Raw genomic sequence first — 16879 nt, forward strand, 5'->3', positions numbered from 1 at the left:
GTCATCCAATTAATAAACTTTAGTTTTTCATTTCTAAAGAACGTGTGAGAGGTTACTTACAAAACTCACTGCGCCTTGATGTTTGATTGAATGTGGGATTTAATGTAAATCACCTATTTTAAAGTCCAACAGGCATAACATCATAACTAACACGCCTCAAGAAGACACGTGATTTGTGGAATTAGTCATGTCTGGAGCACAAACGCTGCAGGACGATGGACATCGCATCAATTACTCTAACGATAAGCAATAGTAATAGTGATACTTAATAGTAAATACCAGTAATTAAGCCTACTGGGTCAGTAAAAACTAAATCCCTACTTCTATTTCTATTCAAAGCATTTTAAAGAGGTTTGGACTGTTTTAACATTAAAATCAAACTACTGAAATGATTAAGCATATGACGACTTTCAGAGAAGACTTGTATCTGTTCCTCCAAGAGACAAATAATAACCTCAAAATCCCCAACATGTCTTGAGCCACATCACTGACCCTCAGACCGTGGGTACTATATTACTCATTCATTAGATATTAGTCATTCAAAGAATTTTTTATTATAAGGCTGATGATCTGTAAAAAGCAACATTTAATTAAACCCTTTCAGTTTTGGAATGAGACATGTCTCAACTGACTTTCAGTTCTGTCTAAATAAAATAAAATAATATAAAAATTAACAATTAAAAACTACACTTAACTGACAGCAAGCCCACAGCCTTTAAATAATCACTACCATATACTAGCAAAGTGCAGCAACACAAAAAAACAACAACAACAAACATCTCGTTCAATTCTAAGAGTCAAAGAGATCATGGAAAATAGACATTAAAAGCTATCTTATCTTTATGACTAAAATAAAATAAAAGAGATGTTGCCTGGGTCAACATCCTTATTGGTTCTGGAACAACATTTCCTGAACGACAACCAACATTATTAGGTTAGGCCCTCTAGTTTAAGAGTTAGGTTCATGGTTAGAGCTTTTCTTTCTTTCGACAGGATTGTTGTTCCAGGAACACGGCTTACTCTGCAAAACCAGGATGTGCATCAAGTCACCGTTACTTTACCACAGGCATCGAAATCTCTCTTTCCCAACACAACTATTAAAGGGCACACAAGTCACAGAGTTTACTGCCTCTAGATTTCACCATCTGCCATAAATATGATATTCTGTCCCACTCACAGGTTCATACTGATAATCAATTTAGCAACACCATCTCTGAAGCATCCATACTGTGTATAATGCATTATAAAGTAAAACATATTTAATTATTTAAACAGCTCACTTCTTTATTAAAAAGAAGTTACGTCAAGAGCAAAAGCTGTTTTTTTCACAGTGCCTTGATACATGTTATAATCAGATGTGTTTCTGAAACATTGTGTGTGTTATGTGAATAGATAATAATAGATCTGTGACACATTGCTTTGCAAGTCACTTTGGATAAAAGTATCTACTAGATGCATGAATGTAAATAAGATTAATAGATTATAACGGTTACAATTATTTATGAAAACAATGTATAATAGGGCACTGTCAAATAAACATTTTAATGCATAATGCTGGTTTCATAGAAAGTGCTTCTATAAATTCATATGTGGCCGAAATGACTCCTAGATTTCAGCACATTTTGTCCCTTATTTGACCAAAAGCATCATCAGTTCATTTCTGAACAACAGCTTTCTCTACGTGTGTAATGTTACTATGTCTAAAAAAGATTGTTGCGTGTGCATTGTGAACTGTACCAAATTCAACCAACATATTTAATATACACTTATTGATTGCAAAATCTTTTTAATCTCAAATAAAATAAGTCAAAAAGTGCTGAACAATCGGTATGATTCTGTTCATAAATAACACCATCATTGGGTATTCTGGGAAATGCACAGGAAGGTAACGCTCGCACACACACAAGCACGTACGTGCACACACACACACACACACACACACACACACACAAACACACACACATACACACAGTAAAACAAGTTCCGCTTCCACAAATAGAACAAAGAATTAGGAACACATCTTGAGCAAATTAAATAAAGTATTGAACAGAATAGAGATGACTATGAAAGCTTGAGTCTCAGAAGTATAAAGACACATTATGACACTAAAGTGGAAGAAGATATTAAATAATAGCTTAATTTCCAGTCACACAAGTAGTGCATGTGACTTAAATATTTGTAATCTCTTTTGGCATATAATTCCATCTATTTTCGTTTCACATTTGTTTGTCACATTGCTGAGCGTGAAGTGTGGAGCTCTTTCTCAAACTATTCACTGGCGTTGAGATCTGTTGTCAGACGTCATCTTTGCTGTCACTACTGACCTGTTGGACCTCCTGACATGACCACATATTGCATCGTACCCAGATGCATCTAAATGACTCGCTGAATATTCATTTCACAACATTTATCTGCTTTTTTTACTTCTGTGCAAAAAAATAGCAGAACCTCTGCACTTTACACTAACAAAACAGGACTTACTAAACATCAGAGGCTGGTTAAGTGTGTTAATGTTGTTAATCCAGTAGACATGAAGACTTTAAAAGGAAAGTAGCACTGTTTTGCCAACACTGAAAATACACAAACCTCAAGAGTTAACACAGGATCTGCAAACACACCATGATGTTCTGTGCAAAGATCAAGACTAAAATAACCTGGGTCATTTCAGATTAACTAGCAAGCAGTTCATATATTTTATAATTTCACGAACTAAAAATAGATCAACAGGTCAGCACAGATATTTGTGCTGGCTTCTGGGGACGGGGGCTATGCATCGCTTCTCCCATAAAATTACTTTGAACTGTGCATGCATCATGAATTTAAAATATTTTAAGTTACTTCTAAATAAAGTTATTTAGAAGTTATGAAGTAAAAGATGAACCAGTTAATTAACCTTACTATTGCTTATAGCTTTTGACATGAACATCTGAATGCAAAATTTATAAAAATGCTAAATAAGACAAGAAAGCATTTAAGTAATAGATTCATATTATTTCATAAATATAAATACTCTCTGTGGGCAGAAACAGAATTGTTGATACAATTTTTAAAGCGATCCAATTTGTATGCACTAAAAATGAATGCACACTTTTTAGTTAATAGTTATATTATAGTCTATAGACTAATTAGACAATGTATTTATCTGAATTAGAAAAATAATTATTTATCTGAAAACTTAATACCATAAATTGATAAATAAAATACATGAGTCATGCATCTTTCTTTCATGCTTATTTGGAGTTTGAGCCTCCCAGTTGTTCTTGATCACTGACCATCTACATGACCATGACTGCACATTCTGTAAATAGCAACGCCTGATAATAACCAAACTGCACATTGAGAGCAACACTGCAATCTTGTATACAAACACACAGCAAAAATGAGCTGTTCAAAAAAGTGTGACTAAAGGGTGCGGCAGTCGCTCTAATTGCCGTAAGAGAAAAAAAACTGTCAGATTGAGCAAAAACAATGGAAACATGCGCAGACACATTCATACTTAGCTGAGCTTTAATGCAATAAAGCTGTTACACCGCTTTTTCTCCACTTCCCTAAATTTCAACAAAAGGCTCATCTCTCTGTCCATCAGACAGTCTTATTTCACTTTCTGACAGACGGACAGCGTGGCTCGGCTCGGCTGATGGACATGAGGTCTCTGCTTTCACTGTCAGGTAAAAACAAAATCCCTCTCAGGATGTTTATGCAACATCCTATTGTCTGATTCTGTGTAATGGGATGTTTTGACAAATTCTTGAAGTAAAATATTGAAGTTTAATTCAAACTAGACAGTTTGCAGTTTTCATGCAACAGATAAGGGGCAAATTATTTAATGAGCTTTGCTTGTCTGGTTAATATATTAGCATTAATGAAGATAAATGTAAAAAAAATTATAAAATTTGAATGCAAACTTGACAGAATTAATTATGTAATAATATCATTTTTGGTGATGTTTGCACTATGATAATTTTGTAACACAGATTTTCAATCACACTGCCATAAACAAATTTTACGAAGATATTTAGACAGATATTGAAGAATTACTTTCAAAACTACTTTTTTGAAAATGCAACTGGCCAGTGACTCTTGAGTCATGATTCACCCAAAACTGACTGAGTGCGGCCGTCTCGTTTCAATGTCAATGAAGCTGCAAATTAAACTTAAAGATGTAGTTTCTTAGTGCAGAAATAATCTGATTTATCTTTTTATGTCACAGTGTTGTTGGCTCTCGTAAGAGAAGACAAGGGAGAAAAACCAACAGGTAAATACACACATTTTCATTGTGCACAAGATCAGAGGAGCTGAAAAAAAGAGATACTATCAAATCTATTATAAAGCACAGCATTAAGTAAAAAGTCCCGCAGAACTTTGGTGCAGGAAACCTCATCACTTCACACAACCAGCATACTGATGTTTCTAGTGTCAGTAAGTACCTCACTGAGGGCCATTTATAATGAACCTCCAACCAGGTCCAATGTAGTTTCTGTCGTGGTTCTTCGCTGAAGACTGAAGAGTCTGAATCCTACATGATCAAAAAGCATCAGATCATTTTCTAAGATCAGCAGATCCTCCTGAGGAATCCCAATGTCAGAAACCAGCAGCTCAAGTTTATTATTAACAAGATCCTCATCACTTGTGGGACATTTCACATCGATCAGACTATTAGACTCAAAAACTACACTGAACTCGACAGAATACCTGAAGCCCTTGAATAAAAAAACACTATAAAAATGTAATTAAAGTCAGAAAGAGGGTGAAAATGGTGAAAGCTATATTAAGATTTTTTAAATAAAGCAACAAAAAAATGTTTCTTAAAAGATTTTTATTCTAAAGAATCTGATATGAATAAAAAAGGTATATGACTTTTTAAATCAATAAATGCATAAATTATTTATTTATGCTTTTATAAATGCATTAAAAAATGCATTAATTAACAAATGCACCTTTTACGGTACATTTCAAACTTTTCCAATTATTATATTTGTTGAGTAGGCAGAACTAAATCACCATGGTTTACAATTATTGTCAATCAATCAATCAATAATATTTTACAATAGTAGTCAGACAACCTGGCGTTACAGCAGACGTGTCTTTATGAGTCTGTTTTCTTTCTCTCAGTGTCTCTCCTGCCGAGGTTCCCAGATGTGTTTGTTGGAGATGATGTCACTCTGATCTGTAAAGGAGGGGGTGAACCGATAAAATGGTTCATTAATGGAAAACCACTATCACATCAGGATTCTTTGATGATTCTCACAGCAGTGACATCCAAAAACAACGGGAATTATGAATGTGAGCGGGCAGGATCAAAGAGCGACCCATATAGACTCACTGTGGAAGGTATGAACACCATCCTAAATAACTCTAAACGTTCCCTCACGATCATCTGTTCCTCCTGCTGTTCCTCATCTCTCTCTCTCTCTCTCTCTCTCAGAGCTGGAGCCTCACGCTCAGCTCTCTCCATCTATAGGTGGCGCTGTGATGACCAAAGGTGATGGAAGAAACCTGGTGCTGCAGGTGGACGATGATCCGACTGGCTGGAAGTGTTTTGTGTTGCGGGGAAAGAGCGCCTTCATGCTAGGAACCACTGTTGATAAGATGAAGAAGAGGGCTGTTATATTTGCAGAATTGAAGGAAGCAAACAGATCCACTTTCTGGTGCAAGAACGGTACACAACGAAGCAATGCAGTGACACTGAAAATGACAGGTGACTCCTTCCTCTTTTCCCTGTTGTATTTCAGATTACTTGTGTAGTTAAAGGGAAATACAAAAATACTAATTCTGTCATTATTTACTCGCTTTCATGTAGTTCCATACCTGTATGACTTTCTTTGTTCTGTGGAAAACAAAAGAAGATATTTTGAAGGATGTTTTGACTTTTTGTGTCCAATGTTCATGCAATGAAAGTCAATGGGGTCCAGAACAACACCAGACTCCGCTGACTATAATCGTGTGAACAAACAAACATCTTTCAAAAATCTTCTATTGTGTTCCACAGATGAACAAACATCTAAAACAGTTTTATATTATCATACGATTATCATAACATTACTAATTATGTGAAACACATTTACTAAGAAGGGACTGCATTAATATTAAACATTATTATGAGACATAGTGATTGCATGTCTTCTGTTGCGTTTTCAGATCACTTTTCAATGCAGACAGCTGTCTTTCCTAGAAAAAAAATGTCTGACCACAGGATGTTAACTACTTCCCATCAGTCTTATTGGCTCTGAAACATGTTAAGCAATTGACGTTAGAGTATACTAAATTTGAAGCTTGTTAGTCAAGGTTAAACTCATGTTCTTAAAATGTTTTAATAAATAACTTACTTTATATCTTAATTGCTCACAGAGATCAAAATCAAACTATACAAAGGCCACAATCTTATTTTCACAATAATTCAATCTGAATGTAATAGTCAAAATTGGTCATGTATTTTTAGAGGTATATCTCTCAGTTTCAGTCCTCTAACACCTCAGTTTGCACCCATTGTGCGTAACTTGGGTGTTATTTTAGACAAGAGTATGCAGTACGATGTACAGATCAGTGCAGTCGTGAAGGACGAGCTTTTACCAGTTAAAGGGTTAGTTCACCCAAAAATGAAAATGATGTCATTAATGACTCACCCTCATGTCGTTCCAAGCCCGTAAGACCTCCGTTCATCTTCGGAACACAGTTTAAGATATTTTAGATTCAGTCTGAGAGCTTTTTGTCCCTCCATTGAAAATCTATGTACGGTATACTGTCCTTGTCCAGAAAGGCAATAAAGACATCATCAAAGTAGTCCATGTGACCTCACTGGGTTAGTTAGAATTTTTTGAAGCATCGGAAATACATTTTGTTCCAAAAATAACAAAAATGACTTTATTCAGCATTGTATTCTCTTCCGGTTCTGTTGTCAATCCTCGTTCATGAGTCCGCTGACGTAAGACGAGCTGACGTGTGTCTGGTGCGCCCGAGCTTCGTTTACAGTCTGAGGGAGGCGCACGCTGGAAACAAAACAATCTTTGCAAAGATGTCTAAGGATTTCCACACAGGGGAAGACCTGCATTTTTTTTTAACCAGACATATTTATTTGAACCCGAATACACGGACGCACCAGATAACACGTCAGCAGCGTCTTACGTCAGCAGCGTCACTGGCCTCGTGAACGCGGATTGACAACAGAACCGGAAGAGAATACAATGCTGAATAAAGTCATTGTTTTTGTTATTTTTGGAACAAAATGTATTTTCGATGCTTCAAAAAATTCTAACTAACCCCCTGAGGTCACGTGGACTACTTTGATGATGTCTTTATTGCCTTTCTGGACAAGGACAGTATACCGTACATAGATTTTCAAAGGAGGGACAGAAAACTCTCGGACTAAATCTAAAATATCTTAAACTGTGTTCCGAAGATGAACGGAGGTCTTACGGGCTTGGAACGACATGAGGGTGAGTCATTAATGACATCATTTTCATTTTTGGGTGAACTAACCCTTTAAGGCTCTTGTGTAAGGTCAAACCATTTTTGTCCAGAGATGACTTTGAAAAGGCCATTCATGGCTTCATCAGCTCGAGGATAGACTATTGCAATGCCCTTTACATTGGACTTAATCAATCACTGCTCAATAGGCTTCAACTGGTACAAAACAGAGCAGCACGTCTCCTTTGTAATGCCTCCAAATGCTCACATATCACCCCAGTCCTCTGTTCGCTCCACTGGCTTCCGGTGCGGTTTAGGGTGGAGTATAAGGTCCTGCTGTTCGTGTTCAAGGCCATCAATGGTATGGCCCCGGCCTACCTCGCAGAACTATTAACGGTCTATAAACCAGTCAGAACCCTGCGCTCCTCTGACTACACCTCTTTGGTGATTCCTAAGTGCAAATATAAAAAGTTTGGAGGTCGGTCTTTTGCCGTCTAAGGCCCAAGGCTGTGGAACGCACTTCCACCTCACATACGAAGTATTACTATATTGAGTACTTTTAAATCGCAGTTGAAAACTCATCTATTTAGACAAGCTTTAAACAGCTTCCGTCCTGTTTCAATTGCTTTTTATGTACACTTATGTTTTTATATATTGTTGTCTATTGATGTTTTACTGGAAAGCGCCTTGTGCACCTTTTGGTTGTTGAAAAGGTGCTCTACAAATAAAATTTGATTGATTGATTGATGAGAGTGTGTGTGTGTGTGTGTGTGTGTGTGTGTGTGTGTGTGTGTGTGTGTGTGTGTGTGTGTGTGTGTGTGTGTGTGTGTGTGTGTGCGTGTGCGTGTGCGTGCGTGCGTGCGTGCGTGCGTGCGTGCGTGTTAGGCAAAATACAAAACAATTTCTTCTAAATCTCAATGGCTTCAAAAAACAGCCATGAGACTAAACTGGAGAGTAAATGGAAACTGATTCTCAGATGTTGAGAAAAAGACACCTCACATTTTTCACCTCTATAGTCTCCAAGATCAGGGTTTATAGCTCTATACTCCTATGGTATGGCAACTATTTACTCATTTGCATCACAAAGACAAAGTTGATCATTATAGATTAAATTCCCCAAATTCCAAGAATAATTTCTTCCAGTGCTGATATTTCCAGTTGAATCCCTTTTTCTTAAACAGCCAATAGCCTGTAGTTTATGTCAGTAACACTATGATTTGCTGCTTGGTTGCATGAGGGTCTCTTATTGAGAGCATTTGATTGGACAGAAATTTTAATACACCTGTCAGGGCAACATGATGTCATCAGTATATGAATTCAAAGCCATCTTCAATATGATGGGATCTTTAAATGAAGCATCAGCAGTGATGATGGATGTCTGACCTGTGTGTCTGTGTGTCTCAGAGCTCAGGGTGATGTTGGAGCCTCCAGCCGTTCCTGCACTGATGGGGGAGAGTGTGGCTCTCAGGTGTGCAGTCTGGGGGGGGAAAGCGGAAACTGCCATCTTCTATAAGGATAAGTTGTTAATCGCAAACATAACGAAAGACACATATATCATCACCAACGCCACACAAGATCATACCGGACAGTACAGATGTCACGCCACCTACAGGTACAGCCACATCAGTGCAGAAGCTGCCTTGCAGGAAGGAGATTCTGATGCCCAGGAGTTAAACGTTATAGGTAAACATTACAATCACTGCCTCACCTCACCCCTTCATTTATACACAACCACTACTAGATAGTACTAGAACTAGCCATGGCATTTATGTAAGAGTACCATGTGGTACTACATAATAATAATAATAATAATAGTAGTAAAACATGACACATGTTAATATATATTTAAGCACAAGATTTATAAACAACTATACACAATATATATGTATAATGATAATAACTCACTGTATAACAAATAAAACTAATAAAGCAACCCATCACATCTTTCTCTTTTGTTGTTTTCACTAGCTGCATGCAAAAGCAAGCATACCGCTTCACCAGCACAGTCCGATTCATGAACAAATGACTCTTATGAGTCAACTCTTCAAATGAATCAGTCAGAATGACCCGCACGTTATCGAGTTCGAATTAGTCTAACGAATTACTCACTGAATCTGTCAGAGCAGTTACATTTATAAATTTGTCAGATGCGTTTATCCTTATCAGGATACGCATTCACTGGGAATTTAACCCATGACCTTAGCTAACGATAAGTACATATCCTACCAACTGAGTTTCAGGAACAACCACTGAATCAATTATTTTGTAAGTCATATTTGTGTGTGGTACAGATGGGCCTCCTGCTCCTACAGTGTATTCAACGTCTCCTGAGAGTCTGGAGTGTTTCTGCAGAGACTGTCCTGACGACTGCACGTCCTACTACTGGTATCACACACTTCTTAATGACTCATTTGTACGCCGAAGACTTCCTGAAAATACAGACATTATAACCATAAAGGAAGGAGGACTGTTCAGCTGCCGGATGAAGTGTGGGAAAGGTTTCTCCCGTTTCAGCAAAGTTTACAAAGGTACCTAAACACACACACACACACACACACACTCCTTAGACACACACTCCTTGTTCATTAGCCAGTGTTTAGTGTAATTAAAATTCTGTTGTAGTTTTTTTTAATTCATATTTTAAATGAGTTTTTAGAGTTTATATTTTTAATTTTTAATAATTTTGTAGTGTTTTGACATTTTTATTAGTTTTTATTTAATTGGCTAGAAATGTAGCTTTGGAACTTATTGAAATAAAATAACATTTAATTTTAACTCCAGTTAACATTTATTTTATTTCGAGTTAATGATTTTTTTATGGTATATTTTAATGAGAAATTATTTTCTGCGGTAATCAACAGCAGAAACGTTTCTCACGAGTGTCTGCTACACCTAAAAGTTTCACGCCAAAACAGAGGCACACAGATCTGCATGAACACTTTCGTTTTCCGTGCATTTTAATGTTGACTGTACTGATGTATAAATGCACAAGATGTTTCACTTCTCACTTCACGATTGTGCACTTCTCAAATTTTTTCTAGCATGAAAACTTATCTTCTCTCTTTCTCATAGCAAAACCACGGCCAGAGTCTGTAAATGTGCTGCCCATCATGGTGGCTGCGATTCTGATGATTCTCGGGGTGTTGATCGTGGTGCTGATCGCGCTGAAGCGCAGAAGACGTGGAGGAGGCAGTGTTCAGGCGACCGCACAGGGTAAAGATAAGAAGAAAGATGGAGACTATGAGCAAATCCAACTCACCGATCAGGCGGTTTACCACACGCTAGGCGAGAATACGGATAAGGACAAGGCCGACGGGGGTTACGAAGCTTTAACAAAGAGGCAGGAGGAGGGGATGTACCACACACTAGGCGAGAATACGGATAAGGTCAAGGCAGAGGGGGGTTATGAAGCCCTAAAAAAGAGGCAGGAGGAGGGGGTGTACCACACACTAGGTGCTGCAGAAAGTCAAGGTCAGGGTGAAGGTCAAGGTCAGGGTGAAGGTCAGGGTGGGTACGAGGCTCTTAAGAGCGTGAAAGCCGAGGTGTACCAAACACTGAGTTCAGCCGACTCAAAAACACCGGCAGGAGAATCAGAGGGAGGGTATGAGCAGCTTCCTCAGAAAGACAAAGATTATGAGGCCGTAGCAGTAGAAGAAAATCCATATGAAGAACTGAAGGCCGGACAACAGGATAAGAAACAGATGAGCAAAGAGAAAGAATGAAGGAACCTGTAAGAAAGAGCATCACATTAATGCTAACCAATAGTCAAATTGCTAATCTTCTTATCTCACAATTCTGACTTTTTTTTCTCAGAATTGCAAGTTTAGATCTCAACATTTTGACTTTATAACTCGCAGTGTTATGAAGTCAATTGCAAGATTTATACTAGCAATTGTGAGAGAGAAAATACAGAATTGTGAGTTTATATCTCGCAATTCGGATTTCTATATCATACAATTCTGGGAGGGGGGGGGGGGGGGTTAGAATTGTGAAATAAAAGGTCACAAATACCTTTTTTATTTTTTATAGTTAATTGAATACAGGGATATTCGACCCCAAAATGTAAATTCTCACATCATTTACTCACCCTCATAGCCTAACGTTAGTGTCTCAGTTGTATTACTTGCTTTCTTCAGATAAACATGAAGATTTTTAGAAAAACAATCCATCGTGAGTAACGTTAGTCTATAATGCATTACAGGACCAAAACCAGGCAAAGTGAACAGACAGTAATACAAAAGATCGCAGCTAGTGATGAATTAATGTCTTCTGAAGCTAAACAATAGGTGTGTGAGAGAAAAATATGAATATTTAAATTTTTAAACTAATATTTTGACTATAAACCATAGCTTCTAACGTTAGTCAACTGTCACAACGTTTAGACCTAACGTTACGCTTGAGAAACTCGCGCGAGAAGTGTGCCGTGAAATCACAGCCGAGTGCCGACCGTTACTTCTCGAACGAGTTTCTTCGAAAATCATGAGAGAATTTTCTGTGGGCTATTTAATATAACAAGGCTACAATAGCCTACTATGAAATAATAAAATGTAAACAAATTTGGCGGGGATAGGCTACATGAAGACATGGGCGTCGGAACCATTGTATATGGGTGGGACAAGACCCAACCACGTTTTAAGACCAATGATATTGGACCCACTGACTCACTTCTACCATCTCTAATTCAGCGTATATGTCTGTTCACTTTACAGAGCGCCGTCAGTCAAATCCATTCCACTTGAGAAAAGACCAAATAAATTTAACTCCATTCCACGTTTTAGCTACAGCGTTGATTTCCACGCTGCTGGTCAAATCCATTCCACCTGATAATTCAGAATCCCAGCAAACACTTACTTTTCAGGCCAGACGAGCCAATGTTTATGTGCTGTCCCAAGCGCGAGTCTCATGTTCCTATGGGAACCGGAGCTTCTTACAGTTAGAATACAGATCATACGAAGATTAAAACGTTTAAATAGACATATCAAGTAGTAATTAAATAATGTATATGAATCGTAGTTGATTATTGGCTATTAAAGCTGGTTTGGTAGCTGAGACGCGCAGAGTCACGCGCTGTTTGATATGTGACCGTCACCGTGCTGTGCTTATTCCATTCATTCGAGTAGCCTATCATATTGTACAAGGCTTAAATCATTTAAATATACATACGATAATATACGACATCATATCGTAGAACATGCAGTAGCCTATTTGAGTTGATATTACTCTTGCCAAGCTCTGAATTCTGAGAGAAGCACGCATAGACGGATTTGCGCTCGTTTCATTTTTACTCATTCACTTCACTCATTATCGCATAGAGATTTTAGAAAAGGTAGGGGAACACCCCTAATCTACTCCAGTAAAAAAAATCTGGAGAATGACCCACCCACATTTTTTTCACGCCCATGCATGAAGATGCTCTGGAGAGTTAACGTGACTTTTAACTTCCACCTCCAAAAAGATCTCAGACAATCCGCTGCAAACTCAGAGATCTGACTCCATTCTGATCAGAAACGAAACCTTACATCAAATTCCCTTTGCTTCAGACTCAAATCTACAGTGAGTTTTGTCCAGACGTTTGTGGCGAAGAAATAAGGCACTTCACCTTTAAAGAAAGAGTCTGATAAGTAAAGAAAGAAGGAGAACATTATATAGTTAACACAGCAAACAAGATTACAGTTACAGATCCGCATTCACAGTTTTAGACATTTTCTTGCAGTTATGAGAATAAGGAAAGAAAGTTAGTTTTGTGCAATAAAGCTGAAGGATTAAAACCACACAAATCTAAAGGCTATAAATGTAAATACTATTACCATCATGCATAAAAAAATGTTAAAACCCACACAAAATAGCCTACTTGATTCATCTTAGGCATTTACACATAATTACACAGAATCAGTTATTGTGAATATCTGCGTGAAGTTAGTTATTGATTGTACAGTTTATGCTATTAAAGTTTATCTGTGGAGCTGAAGAGCACGTCATAAGCAAATGTTCTTATTTCTGAGCTTGCTAATAATTACACTGGTTTAATAATAGATTTAGGCTATTAGCAATTATATTTCAAGTAATTCTCAGCCTCATTTAACACCTTCATTATGCATTTGAACACTCGTTTATTTTGACTATTTCATTCTTTCATCGTGCTTATTGTTAGATCTTAATTATAGCCTAGTTATTGTGTTGTTGTTAAATATTTGTATTCATGCACGTTGTTTTGTATGTTGTTGTATATGTTGTATATGTAAGAACTTAAAAAGCAATGCATTTTCTGTTTGCTTAATTGAAGATGTATATCAAAATGACCACAGCTGTAGCCTATAACTGCATGCCCTAATAAACTTCTATTGCAATGCAACTGTAGTTTAGTGATTCTCCACTGAAAGGCAAACTGGTGCCCAGCATCAAATTCAGGTTTGTTTGTTTCAACCACAAGAGGTCACTGCAGGATTGATTTGGTTTTCACTCTCTGGTTAGTCGTTTTGCTTTTGCCAGTGATTATACAGTTTATCCATGTTCCTTGTAAAGTCTATTTTGTAATTCTGAGTGTTCTGATTAAATGGTGTATAAATTCGGCTGTGGTTTGTTTTCTCTGGTGAAACCTGATACGAATACATTGCTTTTTCCTGACTAGGCTACTTGCTGACGTCTGCATCTATAGTTTGACCATCATTTATGGATCGCAGAAATTGATCCCTTCATAACTCCACTTCTGATGCATTATCACCACAATAATACACCAGATTATGATATTATAAATGTGAATCCCAAATGCAGATTAAGAACTCCCAGAATACCTACTATCATGGTTCGAATTACGTGGGAGCCAGTGGGAGCTGAGCTCCCATAGAGAGAGTATGAGCTGAAAGCAGTAAAATCCTACACCTGTGGGGGCTCTAAAAATCATCAGCACCATCATTTTAAATTACAAATAAAGCACTTTTTCCTTCAATAATCGAGGCATATTTGTTAACCCTTTCACACGTACGTTCATAGCGGTGTGATTAGAACAGTCAGTGCATCACGTGATCAACTGCTAAATTCAGAAGTGCTGTCGCGCGTTGGCTGGCGCTGAGCCAGAGACAGATGCGCTCAATATATCACAACTTAACTATTCAGTGTTTTTAACCACATAATGTTTATTTTAGGTTTCAGACATTTAAATACATAAAAGTAGCTACTAGCAAAAAAAAATGATTTGGGGCGACGCTAGGTAGGCCCCCACCAATATTTTAGCGAACTCCTTTCAGGGTTTTCCTGCATGGAATTACGAGGCAGCCGCCTCCGGCTCTCAACAAAACTCGGCCTGTGGCCATTAAGTTTGCCAATAGTCCTGCGCGGGTCGGGCGAGATATATCCAGCTGCAGACCCGCAGCACCACCAGTTTCAGAACCCCAGTGCCAGAACCCCAGCGCCAGAACCGGAAGTGAGGGAGGGGCGGAATTATTTACAATGACACAAGCATGGTTATTTTTGCAAGTATTTACAAATATTAAAAATTGTTGCACCTTTTAAATAATATTTAGGGTATGTTTTTATTACACAGTGAGTCACTGCTCGTTGTATGAACTATAACTGGTATGTGACAAATAAAGAGCAAGACAGTGCTGTTGTTTGAAGACGTGAGAGTGCGCGCGCGCGGCCGGGGCTCTCTCTCTCTCTGCTCGTTAAGCGCCCTGTCATGCGCAGCAGTCATTCTATTCCGCCAAAAAGCGGACGATCTGACGGGTTTTAGAAGATTTAATACAACCTGAAACTAAAAAACAGACCCGACCTCTATTTGAGACCGGACTTATATTTACCCAGACCTGCAGCCACACCAGGCGTGTAAAGAGACAATCATCTATTTGGGACTCGGCTATTATTTGAAGTACGGTACATTTTTATGGTTTCTTTTAAAACAATGCCGGATTTTCTCTCTCTTTTTAGATTTTTTGACATTATTTTACATAAAGAAAAATGCATGCTGCACATGTTCTTGTGAAATAAAGTATATTTTATATAAAATGACCATAAGTTTCAAGCATTATTTTCACGATCAGGAAGTAACTCTCATAATACAATAAAACGGATAACTATATAGAATTATATTACACAAAATCAATGTTTTAAATGCTTATTGTACTATACCTTAATGTATCATATTTAGTATAAATACAAGTATAAAGTATGACATTTCGTGTGTAATAATGACGTTTCGTGTCTAAGCAAATTACGCTCCAAAACGTTAGGTGGCGTTACTCGGTTTAGAACGTAAGCTCCGCCCCTCACTTCCGGTCCTGGCGCTGGTGTTAGAACGTAAGCTCCGCCCCTTACTTCCGGTTCTGGCGCTGGGGTTCTGAAACTGGTGGTGCTGCGGGTCTGCAGCTGGATACTATTGGGTCGGGCGAGACAAATAATAAAAAAAATTAGCCTACATTCAAATTAATCGAGGATGGATGACAGATAAATCATTATAATGTGTTTATTTTAATAAAGACACGGAACTCTTATCATGGTAAAACGAAATGAGCGTCACTCTTTTACTTTCGTTTTCAACAACGTAATTCTCTTTAGAGAAAATCGATCAAGGAAAACATATCAGGGCATTTACTACAGTTGTAAATTTTCAATGTAAATTATTTAATATGATTGGTAACAGCCTACTGTCTTATTATTCTGATTTAATGTATTGATCAAATTAAGGAATATTTTAAAAGAAAGATGGAGCATAGGCTACATAAAATTAGAGGGAAAAATGCCCTATTTTAAAGGTAAACAATTTATTCTGATAAGAGTGTTTGCAAACAGTGATGTAATGAAACATTGACAATTTAACTTTGAAGGGAGTAAAAAGCCTCTGTTTAGGATATTAAGGAAATGTAATTTTGGCCAAAGAATAACTTTTAATTTAAATAAATGTTAATTTTAAATCAGCCTACTTCAGTGTGATATTTTACCATATTATCATGCTTAACATTGAGAATTTGAAAAATTGTAATGATGATCAGATGCAGATCTAAATCAAAGAATATCATATGTTTGGGCGGTTGGACTATTTTTAACAGCGGATTCGGGTGACTCAAAGTGCACCAGATTAATGAATTTATCTTTGAAATGTACAAAATTTTCTTCCTGGGGGGGCATGCCCCCAGACCCCCCTACAGGTAACGAACTCCACCCAAATATTCTCTACTCCTGTATTAATAAACGTACGTTGAACTCAAAATAATGAAGTGCCGTATTTAGCTAATTATTTATCACATACACCACGCCTGCTCGTGGGTTACTTTTTTTTCTTTTTTTAAAGAGACCCCCACAAAGATGAAATCATAATTCGAACCCTGCCTACTATGATATCAGCTAAATTGGGCCACTTTTAGGTAAATCGTTTGGGCATAATTCGAACCCTGCCTACTATGATATCAGCTAAATTGGGCCACTTTTAGGTAAATCGTTTGGGACAATAATACAATACCATATATGCCTTTTCCATGCGTTT

The 16879-nt window shown here is 37.5% G+C and overlaps 1 protein-coding gene across 1 annotated transcript in view; it reads left to right on the top strand.

The window, feature by feature from the left end:
- Positions 1 to 3543: 3543 nt before the first annotated feature.
- LOC143727017 (uncharacterized) overlaps positions 3544 to 16879 on the top strand; it is a 122339-nt gene continuing 109003 nt past the window's right edge. Inside the window, exons 1-7 of the mRNA XM_077219258.1 lie at positions 3544 to 3668; positions 4211 to 4255; positions 5113 to 5331; positions 5426 to 5698; positions 8809 to 9087; positions 9696 to 9932; positions 10477 to 10617. Of these exons, the coding sequence (XP_077075373.1) occupies positions 3638 to 3668; positions 4211 to 4255; positions 5113 to 5331; positions 5426 to 5698; positions 8809 to 9087; positions 9696 to 9932; positions 10477 to 10617 (1225 nt within the window). The 5' untranslated portion in view covers positions 3544 to 3637. The remainder of the gene's footprint in view (positions 3669 to 4210; positions 4256 to 5112; positions 5332 to 5425; positions 5699 to 8808; positions 9088 to 9695; positions 9933 to 10476; positions 10618 to 16879) is intronic.

Source organism: Siphateles boraxobius, unplaced genomic scaffold, assembly GCF_051911475.1.
Source record: "Siphateles boraxobius isolate OS27281-9 unplaced genomic scaffold, OSU_SipBor_1 12, whole genome shotgun sequence".
NCBI lineage: Eukaryota > Metazoa > Chordata > Actinopteri > Cypriniformes > Leuciscidae > Siphateles > Siphateles boraxobius.